The sequence below is a fragment of the Labeo rohita genome, chromosome 18 (genome assembly GCF_022985175.1).
Source record: "Labeo rohita strain BAU-BD-2019 chromosome 18, IGBB_LRoh.1.0, whole genome shotgun sequence".
In the NCBI taxonomy this organism is placed as follows: domain Eukaryota; kingdom Metazoa; phylum Chordata; class Actinopteri; order Cypriniformes; family Cyprinidae; genus Labeo; species Labeo rohita.
The window spans coordinates 8293588-8314716 of NC_066886.1; the positions used below are offsets into that span (position 1 = coordinate 8293588).

The 21129-nt window shown below is 34.1% G+C and overlaps 4 protein-coding genes across 6 annotated transcripts; 2 read left to right on the top strand and 2 right to left on the bottom strand.

The window, feature by feature from the left end:
* Nucleotides 1-834: 834 nt before the first annotated feature.
* Nucleotides 835-5838, bottom strand: rxylt1 (ribitol xylosyltransferase 1). 2 transcript variants are annotated; one of them, XM_051135909.1, is made up of 6 exons: nucleotides 5613-5838; nucleotides 4890-5057; nucleotides 4665-4767; nucleotides 3431-3745; nucleotides 3148-3318; nucleotides 835-1894 (listed from the first exon to the last, which is right to left on the bottom strand). In XM_051135909.1, exons 1-6 carry the CDS (start codon nucleotides 5752-5754, stop codon nucleotides 1492-1494), a joined length of 1302 nt encoding a protein of 433 aa, XP_050991866.1. In that variant the 5' UTR covers nucleotides 5755-5838; the 3' UTR covers nucleotides 835-1491. The 2 variants fall into 2 exon arrangements, with proteins under 2 accessions (XP_050991866.1, XP_050991865.1); XM_051135908.1 differs by having other exon boundaries at nucleotides 5589-5838.
* A 387-nt stretch (nucleotides 5839-6225) lies between these two features.
* Nucleotides 6226-8066, top strand: LOC127181063 (cytochrome b-c1 complex subunit Rieske, mitochondrial). The gene is made up of 2 exons (XM_051135562.1): nucleotides 6226-6422; nucleotides 7370-8066. The coding sequence occupies exons 1-2, from the start codon at nucleotides 6302-6304 to the stop codon at nucleotides 7978-7980; spliced, it is 732 nt and encodes a 243-aa protein (XP_050991519.1). The 5' UTR covers nucleotides 6226-6301; the 3' UTR covers nucleotides 7981-8066.
* A 1578-nt stretch (nucleotides 8067-9644) lies between these two features.
* Nucleotides 9645-12456, bottom strand: zgc:112052 (protein C19orf12 homolog). Of its 2 annotated transcripts, none has more exons than XM_051135564.1 (3): nucleotides 12095-12456; nucleotides 11013-11172; nucleotides 9645-10921 (listed from the first exon to the last, which is right to left on the bottom strand). In XM_051135564.1, exons 2-3 carry the CDS (start codon nucleotides 11170-11172, stop codon nucleotides 10656-10658), a joined length of 426 nt encoding a protein of 141 aa, XP_050991521.1. In that variant the 5' UTR covers nucleotides 12095-12456; the 3' UTR covers nucleotides 9645-10655. The 2 variants fall into 2 exon arrangements, with proteins under 2 accessions (XP_050991521.1, XP_050991520.1); XM_051135563.1 differs by having other exon boundaries at nucleotides 11013-11176; nucleotides 12095-12454.
* Nucleotides 12457-12611: 155 nt separating this feature from the next.
* LOC127180690 (uncharacterized) lies at nucleotides 12612-18710 on the top strand. The gene is made up of 7 exons (XM_051134901.1): nucleotides 12612-13088; nucleotides 13312-13535; nucleotides 14097-14195; nucleotides 14860-14961; nucleotides 15390-15503; nucleotides 15773-15881; nucleotides 15959-18710. Exons 1-7 carry the CDS (start codon nucleotides 12941-12943, stop codon nucleotides 16948-16950), a joined length of 1788 nt encoding a protein of 595 aa, XP_050990858.1. The 5' UTR covers nucleotides 12612-12940; the 3' UTR covers nucleotides 16951-18710.
* The last annotated feature ends 2419 nt before the right edge of the window (nucleotides 18711-21129 follow it).

The window sequence follows — 21129 nt, forward strand, 5'->3', positions numbered from 1 at the left end:
TGATAAAGGCATTTAGAATTTTACAGAAGATTTCTATTTCAGATAAATGCTGTTCTTCTGAACGTTCTATTTATAAAAAAATCTACTCAGCTGTTTTCAACATAATAATAAGAATAATAAATGTTTTTGAGCAGCAAATCAGAATATTAGAATGATTTCTGAAGGATCATGTGACTGGAGTAATGATGCTAAAAATTCAGCTTTGAAATCACAGGAATAAATTCGATTTTAAAATATATTCAAATAAAAAACAGGTATTTTAAATAGTAAAAATATTTCAGAATTTTACTGTTTTTGCTGTATGTTGGAGCAAATAAATGCAGGCTTGGTTTCTTTAAAAACATTAAAAATCTTACTATTCAAAAACTTTTGACTGGAAGTGCATACAAAATTAATACTGTGCATTATTCACAGTATAACATGTTTAAAACTAAGATAATTTAAACAAAAAAGAGTGGCATAATTATAAACCTTTTAAATATTTGTTGTTTTATGTCATTTCTTTTTATTGTAGAATGATTTCAAATAAAATTCTGATAGTTTTCACATATTCATCTCCTACAAAAATCCACTTATCCCTAAATAACACTCTTTGTTTGGCATAAAAGTCCAAAAGGTGCAAGAAACAAAATATTTTTATATATATATATATATATATATATACACACACACACACACACACACACACATACACACACTTTTTATGTCATTTCTTTTTCTCTTTTTTTTTTCTTTTGCATTAAAAAAAGCCCAAAAGGTTCAAAAACATCTAAAGACATCTGTGAGATGTTGAGTCTAAATGGCTAGATAAATAAAGACCAGGCAGGTTAAAAGTAAACTTAAATTCTTTTAATAACTTGCACGGAGCTAAAAGCTAAAAACACCTTTAAGTGAGCAAAACTGAAATGTTAACAATATTAAATATCGGTCTATGTAGCCTAGTTAGGTTATAAACAAAAAATTCAATGTTATGTTCACTGAAACATCATGACTGATGATAATAAATTAATACTTTACAGTAAACATGGAGGGCATTAATGCACAGCAGCATATGGTAAACCAAGAACATACAGTAGCATCTTATATTTCACATGTATAAGATCGACAAGTAAATCACTGTATACAAACCGAATCAATGAACAACGCCAAAAATAAGTGACAACAAATTGGACACTGATGCATAGCATCTGTTCACTGTCTTTTTATTCTTTATGTGAGACTGCATTGAAAGTTTTGTATTCATTTAATAACCCTCATGTCATTCCAAACGTATGCATTTTTTTCTTCTATGGAACACAAAACAAGATATTCTGAAGAATCGTTTCTAGTCCCATTGACTAAAACAGTTACCAGCGTTCTTTAAAATATCTTCTTTTACATACCACAGAAGAAAGAAAGTCATACAGGTTTGGAACAACATGAGGTTGAGCAAATGATGACAGAATTTTTATTTTTGGGTGAACTATCCCTTTTAAGTTTCCCAAATTAATCCTAGGTGATTTTGAAAAAGACATCTTCCAACACCTCTGTGAATTTCTCTTTCATCTGCTGACGAAAGCCACTGTACCACTCCAGTAGTCTCATCCTCCTCTCTGTTTTTTCTTTCTGGTTCATTTCTTTCTCCCTCTCCAGGATGGCAGGCAGCTCCCTCCAGTCCTTGAGGAAGATGAAGGGTGCTCCTGCATCTTTAAGCAGTCGGAGCGGGGACCGGTTACCAACTGCACAGGCCCCTGGAGTCAGGACGTCCTCCACCACGGGCACAGAGCCATAAGCACAGGCTTCATAGATGCGGTAGCACTCCGTGTTCACTCCCACCGGACAAAGAGTGAGGTCACTTTGTGCTAATGCCATCTGGTACTGTCTGGAGGTGTCTGCAGTCTCTTGAGGAAGCCACCTGATGACACAAAATGCAAGAAGTATTAGAAAAACACTTGTGCAATCCAGCAATGTTTGGGATATTATTTATGGGTAAAACGTAAACATTATGAAAATGTGTTCTGGCTAAATTTACAATTATACACTACCAGTCAAAAGTTTTTGAACAGTAAGATTTGTAATGTTTTTTAAAGAAGTCTCTTCTGCTCACCAAGCCTGCATTTACTTAATCCAAAGTACAGCAAAAACAGTAAAAATCTGAAATATTTTTACAATTTAAACTGACTGTTTTCTATTTGAATATATTTTAAAATGTAATTTATTCCTATGATCAAAGCTCAGTTTTCAGCATCATTACTCCAGTCTTCAGTGTTGTTCAAGAAACATTTATTGTTATTATTATCAATATTTGAAACAGTGGAGTACATTTTTTCAAAAAAGCTTGGAGTCAGTATATTTTTTTAAAAGAAATTATAGAAATTAATACTTTTATTTAGCAAGGATGTTTTAAAAAAACAGATAAATGCTGTGCTTCTGAAATTTCTTTTCATCAAAGAAACCTGAGAAAATTCTACTCAGCTGTTTTCAACATAATAATAATAATAATAATAATAATAAATGTTTTTTGAGTAGCAAATCAGAATTTTAGAATGATTTCTGAAGGATCATGTGACAAGTCATGAAAATTCAGCTTTGAAATTACAGGAAAATATTACATTTTAAAATATATTTAAATTGAAAACAGTTAGTTTAAATAGTAAAAACATTTTTAAAATTTCCTGTTTTTTCTGTACTTTGGATCAAATAAATGCGAGCAGAAGAGACTTCTTTAAACATTACAAATCTTAATGTTCAAAAACTTTTGACTGGTATTGTCACAACTTACATTCAAAAATGTTGTATTTTTTTTATTTTTTGCAAGGCTGCATTTATTTGCTCAAAATACAGTACAACAGTAATATTATGAAACGCTATTACTATTTAAAATAATAGATTAATGTATTTTAAAATGTAATTTTTTCCTGTAATGCAAAGCTGAATTTTCAGGTTTTTCAGGATTCTGTGATGAATAGAAAGTCCAAAAGAGATGCTTTTATTTTACATTTTTTGTGTGTGTAACATTCTAAATGTCTTTACTGTCACATTGATCAATTTATTGCATTCTTGCTGAATAAAAATAGCAATTTCTTTAAAAAATATGTCATATCATATATCCTCCAATTTTGTTGTGAATACAGTTTTTTTTAAATCAGTACTTCCAAAAATACATACTTATCTCTAACATGCATGAGGCAATCTTTCTCTATGCCATTCTGCTTTAGGACACCCATGAGAGTTTCCCTGGAGGAGTTTTTGTACATAGTCCCGAGAAAGTTGCAGAGGTAAGGTCTGGCAGTTTTCACCATCTGACCGCTAAGTGTGACTACAGGGAAATGTCTGTATCTGCAAAGAAAGAAAAAGCACATTATAAACAATTAAACTGACTGATTTTACTTTAAATAATATAAAAACAATAAAACCAGACGCTAATAGAATATTACAGAAATAAACTTACGTGGCAACACCCAGGGGCCACTGGAAGATGTCTTTATCATTAACCCAAGGACTGTCGTACACAAGGAAAAGCAGGTCCACAAACCCACCGTGCCTCTTAAGGTAAGGACCGATCCAGTCGTTACTGCACTGCTCGTTTCCCAAAAGAACCACAGCGACCCGAGAGACGGAGCGCATCTGCACCAGACCCTGGACGTGCTGCAGCCACTGGATGGAGTAGGAGATTTTCTGCTGCTCACGTCCATTCAAAACCAACACCACACTGTCTGTGTCGAGAGAAACGTGGCCTTGGACCACTGCTGGCCCTGTGTAGAAACTGAGGACAGATTATAGAAAAGGAGAGATTAGAAAAATGCTGTTCTAAAAATAAAACATAATGCTTTTCTTTTAAGTTAAAAATATCGAACATACACTACCAGTCAAAAGTTTTTGAACCGTAACATTTTTAATGTTTTTAATGAAGTCTCTTCTGCTTACCAAGCCTTTATTTGGATTTATTTGATCCAAATTATAGCAAACACAATACAATTTTGAAATATTTGGCAATAGCCAAAAATACATTGTACGGGTCAAAATAATCCATTTTTCTTTTATGCCAAAAATCATTAGAAAATTAAGTAAAGATCATGTTCCATGAAGATATTTTGTAAATTTACTACAGTAATTATGTCAGTTTTTTGATTAGTAATATGCATTGCTAAGATTTTCATTTGGACAACTTTAAAGGTGATTTTCTCAATATTCTGAATTTTTTACACTCTCAGATTCCAGATTTTTAAATAGTTGTATCTCTGCCAAATATTGACCCTTATGACTTATGACTTATGTATGTGTGTGTGTATATATATATATATATATATATATATATATATATGTATATGTATATATATATATATATATATATATATATATATATATATATATATATATATATATATGTATATATAAAGATTAAATTATTTATCATATTTATAAAACATTATAAAAACAGTATTAGTAAACATTAAAAACATATACATACATATATATATATATATATATATATATACATATATATATATATATATATATATATAAATAAAGATTAAACTATTTATAAAACATTATAAAAACAGTATTATTATACATTTAAAACATAAACAAATCATATACAACAGCATTTATTTAATTTAATAGAAACCTCTGTAACAATATAGAAATCGTCACTTTTGATCAATTTAAAGTTAAAAGCTTACCTGAAATTGATCTTCCCAGACTGAATCTCTCCTTCTCTCCATTGGCTGGATTTGTCCGGTGGGTTGAGAGGCCCTTCTAAAATATGTTCCCACAAATACAGTCCTAGGAAAATGTAAACAAAGAACATTATTTCATTTATGCTCTCTACCAATTCAAAAAATGAAGACATAAGACGCATCAAGCAATGCAATGATCTCTGTAACCAACAAACCTATTCCACGTACCAATGGCTGCTTTTCCCCAGATCTGAACTTTATATGTTTTTGGCCTGTTTTTCACAGCATGATCTTGATACGATCTGAAGGCATCTCTCCGCTTTTGCAGAGTTAAGGAATGTGCCCGCTCATCCTCTTCCCATGGGTTCCACTCTTCCTCTCCTGCTCTTCCATTATCTGAAAACGTACATTAATCATTTGTGTACACTCCATAATTAACTGACATGCTTTTATTGCATTTACATTATATGTGACCACAAAACCAGTCATGAGGGTCAGTTTTTTAAAACTGAGATTTATACATCATCTAAAAAAAAGCTAATAAATAAATAAGCTTTCCACTTATGTATGGTTTGTTAGGATATGACAATATTTGGCTGAGATACAACTTTTTGAATATCTGGAATCTGATGGTGCAAAAAAATCAAAATATTAAGAAAATCGCCTTTAAGGTTGCCCGTATGAAGTACTTAGCAATGCATATTACTAATCAAGAATTGCGTTTTAATATATTTACAATAGGAAATTTACAATATATCTTCATGGAACATGTTTCTTAATATCCTAATGATTTTTGGCATAAAAGAAATGGATCATTTTGACCCATACAATGTATTTTGGCTATTGCTACAAATATACCCGTGCTACTTTAGACTATTTTGTGGTCTAGGGTCAAATATTATATTGTTTATGTTCATTACAACGAACCTGTGAGATGATTCATTGTCTTACCTATCGCAGAGCCCTTTTTCACTACGCGATGAACGCGAGAAATAACCCTCTTGTTGAAAAAAACATTATACGCTGCATACAGCGAAAATATCGCATAAGCCAAAACAACTATGATCGCTATTTTCCGGCGTAAAAATCTCATGTTTAATTTTCAGGTGACCATCCTGCGTGTCCCGACCAACGTGCATAAGAGATGACCAGTATGTGAACAGTTTTGGTACTGAATCGGATATTTTCAACGTATTGGTTTACGTTTGAACGATTCATTCGCTAAGATTCAATCAGTCGAGTTTACATGAAAAGATTCGAATTACCGGTTCACGAAAGCTGTTCAAAAGAACCGATTCGCAGAAATGAGTCGAACCTCTCGTCACTACTGTTTACATTTTCCCGAGCCTGCCTTGTACTGCCTGTTCAAAAGTGTAACAACTATCACAAATGTTTAAATATTTCAACAAATATATTGAAAATAACACGAGGAACTAAAGAAATAACGTATTGTATTTATCATTTCAATACCTTAATGAAAGGAATTATTTTATCATCACTGTTTTACTTTGAGCTTTCTGTTCAGACAATACCCGGTCAACTATAAAGTACCGAAGGAGGAGCTTCCGCTGTTCAAGCTCTCTCTTCAAAGGTCGGTGTGACCGTACGGGCTGTAAGGTAGCATTTTTAACGGCACAAAAATGATGTCCCTGCCCGCTCGTTTGGGGGCTTTGTCCCCTTACCTGCAGGCTTGTGGTCCGCTGAAAGCATTAGTTCCTAGAGCAGTGAACAAAGAAGTGCTAATAAAGTCTGCTGTGTGCGGTAGGTGATCATATAAAGTGGACATATCATAAGCTGACAGGCTGTTCAAGACTCTTGATATGCTAGATCTGTATTGTTGCAATGCATTTCTCTTGGAAAAAGTAAAGTAACGGATTACTCCTTATTATTCTACCTCATTCTAATACAATTACTCCTATAATAAGTTATATTACTGACAGATTACATGGTTATTATATGGTTATAATATGTATATATGTATAACATATATATATATATATATATATATATATATATATTTATTTATATATATATATATATATATATATATTTATATATTTATTCATTTATTTATTTATTTATAATATATATATATATTTATTTATTTATTTATTTATATATTTATTTATTTATTTATAATATATATATATATATTTATATATTTATTTATTTATATATATATATTTATTTATTTATATATATATATATATTTATTTATTCATTTATTTATTTATATATATATATTTATATATTTATTTATTTATTTATTTATTTATTTTTATATATATATATATATATTTATTTATTTATTTATTTATATATATATATATATATATATATATAAAACCAGTCACAAGGGTAATTTTTTTTTTAAATGTTCAAAAAAATCACATACTGAGAAAATCACCTTTAAAATTGTCCAAATGAAGTTCTTAGCAATGCATATTACTAATCAAAAATTAAGCTTTTTTATATTTATAGTTGAAAATTAACAAAATATCTTTACTTAATGACCTAATGATTTTTGGCATATAAAAGAAGCATTTTGACCCATATGATGTATTATTGGCTATTGCTACAAATATACCTGTGCTAGTTATGACTGGTTTTGAAATTGAACACCTCTTATTGTATTAAACAGAAGGAAGATATTTTTGTGTAAACGAGCCCTTTTAAGTCTATGCAATGACCGTTCTATATCTTTCCAGGCCATTTTGGTGCACGTCTCGCTCACACCGACATCAAAATCCCTGACTTCTCTGACTACCGGCGTGTTGAGGTGTTAGATCCAAAAAAGTCCTCTCAGGACAGTGGCGATGCCAGACGAGCCTTCTCTTACCTGGTGACCGGATCCACTGCTGTGGTGGGTGTCTACACCGCCAAAACGGTCGTGACCCAGTTCGTGTCCTCAATGAGCGCTTCTGCCGACGTCCTGGCCCTGTCCAAAATCGAGATCAAGTTGTCCGACATCCCAGAGGGGAAAAACATGACCTTCAAGTGGAGAGGCAAGCCTTTGTTTGTTCGTCACAGAACAGAGAAAGAGATCGCAACCGAGCAGGATGTAGATCTGTCGGAGCTCCGTGACCCCCAGCATGATAAAGACCGCGTCACCAACCCCACCTGGGTCATCGTCATTGGTGTCTGCACTCATCTCGGCTGTGTCCCAATCGCAAATGCCGGTGAATACGGCGGGTACTACTGTCCCTGTCACGGGTCACATTATGATGCTTCGGGAAGGATCAGGAAAGGACCCGCACCTCTTAATTTGGAGGTGCCTTATTATGAATTTCCTGATGAGGATACTGTAATTGTTGGATAAACAGTGGACATTTTCTCTGTATGCTTTTAATGTGTCTGGCCAAATCTTAACTATTAATAAATATATATTTTAAAGCAACCAACGTCTATTGTTGAGGCTCTTGACTGGGTGTGTAAATATAGGTTACAAATTAACACATTTCTATCAGACCAAAAAAAAAAAGTTTATTTAAATATTTTCAAAAAGGCATTGTTTCAACAATTATCATTCACATATATTCTATAATGCATAATCTGTTCTGAAAACATCCACACATTATGTCAGGATATTATTGCAAAGAATGTACAGTGCTTGTCAGATTCATAAGGAAACTTGTTTCTGCCATGGAATAAAAAAAAAACCCTCTCACTTCATATTTTCACAAGTCACCATCTTTATCTCACAATTCAGGATTTTTTTTTTCTTGTAATCTCACAAATCTGACTTTTTCCTCAAAATTCTCACAATTATGTTTTTTTTCCTGTCATGGAATAATTCTGACTTTTTTCTTAGAATTGCAAGAAAAAAATCATTTGTGGGGTGGAATCAGAATTGTATGACTGATTGGCATTAACTTTATCTCACAACTTTGACCTTTATCTCGCAATTGCGAGTTTATATCTCACAACTCTTTTTTTTTCCCCCTCAGAACTCCGAGTTTACATGTCACAATTCTATTTTTCCCTTCAGAATTCTGAGTTTACACCTCATAATTCTCCTTTTCCCTCTCAGAATTCTAAGTTTACATTTCACAATTCGTTTTTTATCCCCTCAGAATTAAGTTTACATCTCACAGTTCTATTTTTTCCCCCTCAGTTTACATCTCACAGTTTACATCTCAGTTCTATTTTTTTTTTCCTCAGAATTCTGTTTACATCTCACAACTCTATTTTCCCCCTCAGAATTGAGTTTACATCTTACAATTCTATTTCCCCCTTCAGAATTGAGTTTACATCTCACAATTCTGTTTCCGCCCCTCAGAATTCTGAGTTTACATTTCACAATTCATTTTTATCCCCTCAGAATTCTAAGGTTACATCTTACAATTCTATTTTTTGTTCCCTCTGAATTCTGATTTTACATTTCACAATTCTATTTTTTCTTCTCTGAATTCTGAGTTTACATCTCACAATTCTATTTGTTTCCCTTCAGGATTCTGAGTTTATTTCTCAATTCTATTTGTTTCCCTTCAGAATTCTGAGTTTATATCTCACAATTCTATTTGTTTCCCTTCAGAATTCTAAGTTTATATCTCACAATTCTATTTTTTATCCCCTCAGAATTCTGAGTTTACATCTCACAATTCTATTTTTCCCCTCAGAATTCTGACTTTACATCTCACAATTCTATTTTTCCTACTCAGAATTCTGAGTTTACATCTCACAATTCTATGTTTCCCTTCAGAATTCTGAGTTTACATGTCACAATTCTATTTTTCCCTTCAGAATTCTGAGTTTACACCTCATAATTCTCCTTTTCCCTCTCAGAATTCTAAGTTTACATTTCACAATTCGTTTTTTATCCCCTCAGAATTGAGTTTACATCTCACAGTTCTATTTTTTCCCCCTTAGTTTACATCTCACAGTTCTATTTTTCCCCCTCAGTTTACATCTCACAGTTCTATTTTTTTATTCCCTCAGAATTCTGTTTACATCTCACAACTCTATTTTCCCCCTCAGAATTGAGTTTACATCTTACAATTCTATTTCCCCCTTCAGAATTGAGTTTACATCTCACAATTCTGTTTCCGCCCCTCAGAATTCTGAGTTTACATTTCACAATTCATTTTTATCCCCTCAGAATTCTAAGGTTACATCTTACAATTCTATTTTTTGTTCCCTCTGAATTCTGATTTTACATTTCACAATTCTATTTTTTCTTCTCTGAATTCTGAGTTTACATCTCACAATTCTATTTGTTTCCCTTCAGGATTCTGAGTTTATTTCTCAATTCTATTTGTTTCCCTTCAGAATTCTGAGTTTATATCTCACAATTCTATTTGTTTCCCTTCAGAATTCTAAGTTTATATCTCACAATTCTATTTTTTTATCCCCTCAGAATTCTGAGTTTACATCTCACAATTCTATTTTTCCCCTCAGAATTCTGACTTTACATCTCACAATTCTATTTTTCCTACTCAGAATTCTGAGTTTACATCTCACAATTCTATCCTCCCTCATAATTCTAAGTTTACAGCTCACAATTCTGTTTTCTCCCCTCAGAATTCTGAGTTTACATCTCACAATTCTGTTTTTTGTCCCCTCATAATTCCGAGTTCACATCTCACAATTCTGTTTCCCCCCTTAGAATTCCAAGTTTACATTTTGCAATTCTATTTTGTCCCCTAAGAATTCTGAGTTTACCATCTCACAATTCTATTTTTTTGTTTCTGTATGGAATAATTTTGACATTTTTGCTCAAAAATGAGCAAAGGTCAGAATTGTCAGGGGAAAAAAGTCCAAATTGTGACATAAAAAAAAAAAAAATCACATTTACATTTTTTATTCTATGGTGCAAACAAGGTTTCGCAGTATCAAATGTACCATATAACGTTAAAAACATTTTTATATAGTACTACAGTACTAATATGCTGTACACCAGTTTCAAGTACAGAACTCAAGCATCCAATCCAGCAGCCCATTTGACACATGATTATAAAGTTTGAAATGTTGTTTCTCGTTAAAAATAAGCTTAAGTTAGTCTACATAATGCACTTCAGCTTGAAGTTCCTTCTGTATATAGCTCAAAAGAGCAGCGGTCACTTGCTGCTGTAGTGATGCGTTCCCCATTACAAGGGCAGTCAGCTGTGCAACATCAGTCCATGTTATTGAGCCTAGAATGGCTCTGATATCTTCATAGAGTCTGCGCTGCTGGTCTGGTGTCAGTTCCATGATAACTTGAGGTAAAGGTTTAAACTGTCCACTCGTCATCCAGCATCCAATCAGTCCCCCAACAGCCCCACCTTAAAAAGACAAAGGTGAAGGTAAGAAAAACATCATCACATATTTAATGAGGTTGATACCTGTATGTAAGAACAACATGAATGGACTTGCCCACTGCAATTCCTAGAGGACCCCCTATTAAGCCTCCTGCAAAGGCTAAACCACCAGCGGCCGCTGCTCCTTTTCCAGACTGCTTCACCGCTGTTTTTACTTGTTGGTTTGTGGATAGTTCACAGCAGAGTTTCATTACGTCATCAATGTGTGGCGGCATCTTGCTTGGGGATATTACAGTATAATTGCAAAGTTAAAACACAGTTATTTAGTGATTTGTACAAAGAGAAAAATAAAGTGTGGATACTTCATAAAATATATTTTGATGAAATAATATGAGTGATGTGCAGGCAGATGATCAAATAAAATAAATAGAATTATACACTACCAGTGAAAGTTTTTTAATGTTTTTTTTTTTTTTAAAGAAGTCTCTTCTGCTCACCAAGCCTGCATTTCTTTGATCCAAAATACAGATCCAAAATTATTTTAAATATTTTACTATCTAAAGTAAAATTTTATCTAAAATAGCTGCTTTCTATTTGAATATATTTTAAAATGTAATTTATTCCTATGCACAAAGCTACATTTTCAGCATCATTACTCCAGTCTTCAGTGTCACATGATCCTTCAGAAAATAATGTAATATAATAATAGTATTATTATTATTTGGGAAAGAAATTACAGAAATTAAACTTCAGCAAGGATGCTTTAAATTGATCAAAAGTGATGGATAAAGACATTTATAATGTTTCTATTTCTTTTTCAAATAAATGCTTGAGAAGAAACCTGAAAAAATTCTACTCAGCTGTTTTCAACATAATAATAATAATAAACGTTTTTTTGAGCACCAAATCAGAATATTAGAATTATTTCTGAAGGATCACGTGACTGGAGTAAAGACGCTCAAAAATCTGCTTTGAAATCACAGGAATAAATTACATTTTAAAATATATTCAAATAGAAAGCAGTTATTTTAAATAGTAAAAAATCACAATATTACTGCTTTTTGTATTTTGGATTAAATAAATGCAGACTAGGTGAGCAGAAGAGACTTCTTTAAAAAACGTTTGACTGGTAGTGTATACGTTTAGTGTATATGACGTCCTTACAGGACACATAAAAATATAATGTCGCACACTCACCTTCAAATGCAACTTTCAGATTCCTATTATCAGTATAAAATTGAAAGTATTGCATCAAACATGTGAAGATTGAAACATGTGTGGTGACTCGCGTCAAACTATCAAATCTCCAGAAGTCAACACATCAAGCCAACAAGCGCTATGTCATGGGTTTTTTTTAGGTGTGAAGCTTGAAATATATTTTTCAAAATAAAATACCTTATGCTGTTGCGCGTTTGAGTCATTTACCAAGCCATTATAATCTCAAAAATAGTCAGATTTTTTTTTTATCTATGTATGCCAATTATTAAAAGATAAAATATTTCATTTTAAATTGTATTTCAACGACAAAGTGTACTTTGTTTGTCTATTAATAAAACGAAATGCGAGAATTGCAAAGGTGTCTACATACATATTTTATTTATTTAATATAATTTGGACCTTCTTATGAAACACAAATATTTTAATCTATCATCAGCAAAAAAAAAATATTTACTTAGATGCTAGTTTAATTTTATGTGACGCGGAGGTGCTCTCTTATTTTGAAATGCTCTTTCATCTGTGTTTTTTTTTAAAAACAACACCGTCAACAGTTTCTGTTTTCACACAAAGAATGTTTGCACTGACCTTATGAGCACTTTGTGCAGTTGATGTAATACCGAACAGGATTTAACTATTCCGTGATATATCAAGCTTTGATGTTCAATAAGTGAACGTAAACTGTTCCGTCATTACTTCTTAAACGTGCCCGGACATGCCTAACAAAGTTTGACTTTTAAATGGAGCTCATCATCATCTCAGCACACTCAATGTTTGCATGTGTCACTTCAGATGCTCTGCGCTGAAAACAGCTGATGTCTGGACATCATGACAGTGTTGGGGACTGAAACTGCTGCTTTGTCTGGAATGAGTGAAAACCTGTGGTTGGAAAAAGCCTGCGCTCACCTTATTCCTGCTTTACCATTATGGATTATTGAATATGCATGGAGTAAACGGATGATGGAGGTCTTAGAAGGTGTTTCTGTTACAACCTAACACTTATATCAAATTATACATTTGTGTTTACTCCAACTTTTTGCATATCTTGCATTGTTTTTAATTAAAAACAGTATAATTTATGTATAATGTTACTTGATTTTCATTATAAATTGGATGGTTGCTGCATGTCACATAATAACTAACTTAAATTAGTTTAAAATAAATGCATGGGAGATCTAATTAACTTTTGCTTCTTTTAGTTCTAGGACCTCCATTATGGCTAGAAGGTGACTGGCATCTTTTGAGTCTTGAAGAGCCGTGCAGAATCCGTGCGGTGGCGGCAGAGGTTTGGAGGATTGTGCAGGCCAGAGACATCAAGCACTTTGAGAGAGTCACTGAGTTTTTGGATGTTACATACACACTTATGCCACGACTAGTGACTCCCATCAAACACATGAAGATTATGTTTGGTCTGCAGACTCTGGTGAGGCGTTGTTTTCTTTGATAAAATGAGGTCAACTTATTAAAAATAACTATTTTTTCATAGATTTTCATTTTTCATTCTAATAATAATATATATAAAAAATAAAGATAACAATAATCATAATAACCAGAACTCCATTAAAGAACATAGATGAAAAGGACAGGAAAAAATACAAAAGGTTTAAAAATCAGAAAAATAAAATTGTTGTCCTTTAGAAGTGTGCTTTTCTAATTATTAAGATATTACAGAATGGGAAATCTGAATAAGAAAGGCAAAGTAGGCCAAATAAAATAAACTGCAATCCAAAGAAAGAAATTAACAATACATTAAATGTGTGGTTACTGGAAGAAAAATTAAAATATATATATTTTAGCAAAAAGTTTAAATGACATGTTTAAAGGAAATAAATAGCAACTTAAATTCTCTTAAATGTAATGTACTCTATCTGATTGCATTCATAAATTAAGCAAAGTTTCTTCCTTATTTTTCACGTTTTTAATTGTATGAATATATGAATTATTTGGCTACTACTTTAAAATTCATGAGCTTTTTTTGTTTTAGGTTATCATGTGGATGTTGTGGAATGACCAGAGCACGGCTAAAATCTCTGAAAAGATTGAAAACTTTTTCCCTAAAAGCCTCCCAGAGTATCACAAATGTGTAAGTATGATCTCCTTCCACCAGGGGCCACCATAAATTCATAAAAAAGCCTAAATAATTTATAAACGCATGTGACCCTGGACCACAAAACCAGACGTAAGGGTCATTTTTCTGAAATTGAGATTTATACATCATCTGAAAGCTGAATAAATGCGATTTCCATTGATGTATGGTTTGTTAGGATGGGACAATGTTTGGTCGAGACACAACTGTTGGAAAATCGGGAATCTAAGGGTGCAAAAAAAATCAGAATATTGAGAAAATCGCCTCCAAATGAAGTTCTTAGCAATGCATATTGCTAATCAAAAATTAAGTTTTGATATATTTACGGTAGGAACTTTACAAAATATCTTCATGGAACATGATCTTTACTTGAACATGATCCTTTTTGGCATAAAAGACAAATCGATAATTTTGACCCATACTATGTATTGTTGGCTACTGCTACAAATATACCCATGCAACTTATGACTGGTTTTGTGGTCCAGGGTCAAATATGTGATGCAAGGGTTCTTGTTATCAGATTAATATCTGAGTATGTGTCATTACTATACTGTATTGTCTGTATTGACAGAAATAATGCCTTTATCATATAAAATATTTTTGGGACTTCTGAGTATTTTAACACTTTCCTTTCCTTTTTTTAAATCATGCTTCTATACAGAGCCGTAGAAACATGGATCTGATGCAGAAAAACCGAGAAGATTTCAAATCCTTTGCTCATGTTCTGGCCAGAGACAGGGATGTGCGTGAGACTTACATTCGGGTTAGTGAAACATACCTGCTCTCGTTAAAAACCCCCACACATTTTAGTGGCCGCATAGCATACACTACCAGTCAAAAGTTTTTGAACAGTAAGATTTTAAATGTTTTTTTCAGATAAATGCTGTTCTTCTGAATGTTCTATTCATCAAAGAAACCTGAAAACAAAATCTACTCAGCTGTTTTCAACATAATAATTGTTTTTTGAGCAGCAAATCAGAATATTAGAATGATTTCTGAAGGATCATGTGACAGGAGTAATGATGCTAAAAATTCAGCTTTGAAATCACAGGAATAACAGACAATAGTTATTTTACATAGTAAAAATATTTCAAAATGTTTGCTGTACTTTGATTGGTAGTGTAATTATATCAGTGCTAGTTTGCATCAATTCCAGATTTTCAAATCACATGTGACCATTCAACTTTGCAGGATTTAATGGAGGAGCAATATGGTGGACGCTATGCACAGAAACTGGAGGAGAGACTTTCACACTATTTGGGAGAGCTAGATAAAGTCCTGCCACAACCTACATGTATTGATCAGGTAAGTGTTTATGTGCTTTTGTGTCTAAAGTAGCTGCATTTTCTGTTAAGTCATGCATTTTAAGAAATTTGCATTGCATTGCTTTCTTTGTGCTGTTATTTTTCTAAACAAAAAAAAACGTTTGAAAATAATAGCACATCAATATTTGCTGGTAGGTGATAAAAAATTCCAGCAATTTTAGATAATAATTATATGGGCGTAATATCTAGTCAAGGTTCCCATGGGACCTTTGAAATTTGATTTAAAGTTATAAATATGAATGTTTCCAGGTACTGAAGCAGTCGCATTCATATGGGAAGGGAGAGAAGATCCTGAAAAAATTACTTTCAAGGGATAGCGCATCTCTAGCCACAGCTCTGAAGAGACTCCTACATTGCGGTAAGAAACATGATTTTGTCTCTGAATTTGCCATATAGACATTCTTTATTCTAATCTTCACTTTCTCTATTCTACAGCTGTAACAACAAATGTGAGCCTTGATGAAAGTATGACACCTTCACTTTCAAAAACTTGTGAGGAACAAAGGGACGCTGAAGTTGTTAAACCATCCAATCGTACCCTCCGTGTGTTTTTGACGTCATCTCAGAACACCATAAAAGAGGATCAACTTTCACAAACTAGCACATTTTTTTCTCAGGATTTGTGGCAGAACAGAAACACAGAAACCATTTTACCTCAGGAGAAGACTTGTGATGATGGAGCAATTGTTACGTCTACGCAGTTGTCAAGTTCTGAAGACTTCAGCCAATCTATTCTGGTGGAGAAGGACCTGGTTGGAAAACAAGCAAAAACTCAATCTAAACCAGAACAGAAGGAAAGTGGTTTTACAGAGCAGATGTGCTCCAGACATGGAAAAAAAATGAGGAGCATTCTTCAGGAATGTTCTGAAGAGCTTGATGGAGAAGTCATACAGGCAGAGTGCACTCCCTCATCAACCCAGAGCACTCCACCTCTTCTCCCATACACACCACAACCACAAGCATCTCCAAACCACCACTCATTGTCCTCAAACGCAGATTCATCCTCTACAAACATTTCACTGCAGGTCAGTCTTTCACCGTTGTCCTCAAAGCCTCTGGTAGCTCCTTCACTTTCAGTTCTCCAACCGTCCTATTCATCAACTCAGTCCACAACCTCAAAACAACCAGGACAGACTGTCTTAACTGAACCAAGCAGAAGTGATGAACACAATCTGAAACTATCCTTAGAGAGTCAAAGCTTCCTAATGCAGTCCAAGTGGCTTCAACCTCAAGTGTGCCTTAATAGACTAAGCAAGGAAGAATGCGCCAAAGCGATGGAGTCATGCAGAGCCTGTGACGTTTTAGAAGGACATCAAGAGCCTGAAGATGATCAATTTATGTCATTTGATGTAAATGCACTGTATTCTGATTCATACTCTGAAGATTCAGAATCTGATGATCCTGATTACAAGCCTAGAAGACACTAAAACAGGACATCGAAATGAAAGTGTCAGTGAACGTGGTCTTCATAATGTTTTTCAGATGCATAGGTACTCAAACCTATTTTGGCATTTTACATTGGATGTGTGAATAAACTTACATTAGGGTTAGGAAAATATGCTGCTTTTTTACCTCATTGGTTTACCTCATGGAGGTCAAAATGCTTAAAGCTCTTGATGCAGGTCAGGCTTTCACCAGTGTCCTCAAAGAAACCAGTTACTCCTTCAACTTCAGTCCACCAGCAGTCCTCCTCATAATTTCAGTCCACGTCCTCAAAGCAACTTGGCATTTTATGAATCAACACAGGACAGATGAACACAATCTGAAACTGTCCTTAGAGAGTCAAAGCTTCCTCATGCAGTCCAAGTGGCTTTAACCTCAAATGTGTCTTAATAGACTAATGAAGGAAGAGTGTGCCAGGGCCATGTGTTCATACAGAGCCTGTGACCTTTTAGAAGAAGGCTGAAGAATAAATGCATTTTATTCTGATTAATTCTCAGACAATTCAGATTACCTTGATTACAAGCCTAACAGAGACTAAAACAGAGGACACCAAAAATGTGCCAGCAAACGTGGTCTTCATCATGTTTTTTAGATTTATAAGTACTCAAACATCTGTTTTAGTATTGTATGTTGGAAGTTTGAATATACTTTTTTATTAGGTTTGGTAAAATTGCAGCTTTTTACCTTATTTTACCTCAGCGTTTACCTCACGGTAGTCAAAATGCTCAGTCTTTCACGAGTGTCTTCAAAGAAACCTGTTCCTTTTTCACCTTCAATTCACCGAAAGTCCTCCTCATAATTTCAGTTCACAGCCTCAAAGTAACTTGGCACTTCAAGAATCAACACAGGACTGATTTTAGCTACCAGTTTCCTTCAAAGAACCAATGAACACAATCTGAAACTGTTTTTAGAGAGTCAAAGCTTCCTCATGAAGCCCTAGCGGCTTCAAGCTCAACTGTGCCTTAACAGATTGATTAAGGAAGAGTGTGGATCCATACAGTGCCTGGGACAGTTTAGAAGAAAGCTGAAAATTTAATACACTGTATTCTGATTTATTCTCAGATGATTCAGACTCCATGATTACAAGCCCAACAAAGACTTAAAACAAAGGACACCAAAAGAAGTACAGTGAACATGGTCTTCATTAGTTTTTAGATGCCTAGGTACTCTGTTTTAGTATTTTACGTTGGGTGTTTGAATATACTTCTTTTAGGTTTGGGAAAATTGCAGCTTTTCACCTTATTTTACCTCATCGCTTACCTCACGGTAGTCAAAATGCTCAGTCTTTCACCAGTGTCCTCAAAGAAACCAGTTACTTTTTCACCTTCAGTCTACCAACAGCCCTCCTCATAATTTCATTTCACGGCCTCAAAGCAACTTGGCACTTCAAGAATCAACACAGGACAGATTTTAGCTACCATTGTCTTCAAAGAACCAAGGAACACAATCTGATGTCCTAAGAGAGTCAAAGCTTCCTCATGAAGTCCAAGTGGCTTCAAGCTCAACTGTGCCTTAACAGATTGACCAAGGAAGAGTGTGCTAGAGCCATGGATCCATACAAAGCCTGTGACAATTTAGATGCTACCAGTGTCCTCAAAGAAACCAGTTGCTGCTTCACCTTCAGTCCACCAACAGTCCTCCTCATCACCTAAATCAGCAGTCTCAAAACAATTTGTCTTTCCAAGAATCAATCCTGGACTATTTTAGCCACTATTTTCTTCACCGAACTAAGCTGAACCAATGAAAACTGAGAATGATCAATCCATGTTATTTGATGGAATTACATTGTATTCTGATTCATATTCGGAAGATTCAAACTCCGATGACCCTGATCACAAGAGACTAAAAGAAAGGCAAAGGACACCAAAAGGTGCCAGCGAACGTGGTCTTCATTACGTTTTTAGATGCGTAAATAGTCTATTTTAGTATTTTACGTTGGATATTTGAATATACTTATATAAAGTTTGGGAAAATTGCAGCTTTTCATCTTATTTTACCTCATCGCTTACCTCACAATAGTCGAAAAACTGAAGTTTTTCACCACTGTCCTCAAGGAAACCGGTTGCTGCTTCACTTTCAGTCCACCAACAGTCCTCCTCATCATCTAAATCAACACGCTCAAAACAACTTGTCTCTCCAAGAATCAATGCAGGACTATTTTTATCCAATATTTTCTTCACCAAACCAAGCTGAACCAATGAAAACAATCAGAAACTGTTCTTAAAGAGTCAAAGCTTCCTCATAAAGTCCAAGTGGCCTTAACAGACTAAGCAGAGAAAATTGTGCCAGGTCCATGTATTCATACTTAGCCTGTGATATTTTAGGAGAAGAGTCTGAAGATTATCAATACATGTTATTTGATGTAATTACATTGTATTCTGATTCATATTCAGAAGACTCAGACGTCAATGACCCTGATTACAGAGAGTAAATCAGAAGACACCAAAAAGAAAGCAAAGCCAGCGTGTCAGCGAACGTGATCATCGTCATGTTTTTTAGATGTGTAGATACTCAAACATTGAGTTGATCAGTTTACATCAGATGTTTGCATAAACTCGTTTTAGGGCTGGGAAACTTATCTTTTTTACCTCATCGTTTACCTCATGAAGGTCAAAATGCTTGCCTTAAAGTTCTCAGTGGTCAATGCCAAAATATTTGTGTCCTGTATGTTTTTTGTAATCAATCATTTTAGACTCCTGTTGCCAAAACGACATGGTTTCCAATGTGGAACGCTATGTGCTGTTGGTTTAGTGACGTGTACGGTGGGTCGGGGTTATCACTGGGTCTCTGTATGGTGTGTTTTAGTGGATACATGTTGACATGATTGACCTAGAAGGGTTGTGTAAGGATAGACATTTTTAGTTTTTTGACTCTGTATTAAGCACACCCTTCATTTGCCTACAAAGTTGCGATGACCCTACTTGCAGTTTAAATAGCAAGTGTTTTAAGGTTAGTCTTAGGCTAGTCTCACTAATTCAGTGTTACGTATGCATACGTGTTGGTTTCTTAAATAGGTGGTTATGCCAAGTGCAAAAAAACAAGAGAGTTGTGGGTTTGAAGTTCAAGGTTATTGCTCTGTAAAACTCCATTCTGACTTTTATTTACCTGACTTGAATGTAAATTTGACTTGTTTTTGCATGTTATTGCAGACAGCTTTGTCATAATTGCATCAGATGTAGCGCACTCATTCATGAGTGCTGTCAGGTAGATAAAATGGCAATGTCTGTAGGTGTTTTGGATAATTTGAGCTTGGAAGAGTTTTGTAAATTATCCATGTGACAGCATGTTTATTTCATTATATTTATTTGTAAGCCATATGACATTTTATTAAAGCAATAGTTCACACAGAATGAAAATTGTTGTTATTATTTACCCTTATCTTTGCAACATGAATGCAAAATGTGCTTGTCACTCTTAGTTACACTGAACTGAGACTGGAATTTTCCAAATCAACTAATTTTTGAATGACTTGGTTGGACTGATCAAGCTTACAAACAAATTCATTGATAAGATCCCAAACAAGTTTTCTTTTTGAACTAGATGTCCCATTAGTAGAAAACAAGACATGAACAACTGTTGATTTGAACTTTTTTTGTGATTTGTGAGAAACCCTAAAGCCTTTGATCTTCCATATTTGGAATAGCTGGCAAAAGGCAAAAGCCTTCATCCTTTTACTTGCATAATAGCAGAATGCTCAATAATTGCAGTGTAAGCACCAATAAAACAACTCCAGCCCCCCCAAAACGTGAGCTTAGCTTATGTAAGACAGATGTGGAGACCAGCCCCTTTCATTCTCATAACAGATTTGAAGGATATTACAAACGATGCTTAATGATGTCTAAGAACATTATGGAAAGTCTGAAATGCGGTGTTAAACCTAAACTGCGTAGTTTCTCTCATTATAAACGTGCACTGAAAACAGGTGCAACAAATAAAGGTGTGAAAATAAGACAGCAACCGATCCGAAGGAAGGAAAGTGTCTCTAAACACAAACGAGAATCGTGTGCATTGCATGAGTTTGCGCTCCTTTTACGCACAAATTGCGTGCGTAGATCCTGTGCATCACAGACTTGCCGCAGGTTCTAGAAAGAGGAGGATGGGGTTCAACCCCAAAACTATAAAGAATTTAGACTTATGATGTAACAGGGGAGTTTTAGACTGCC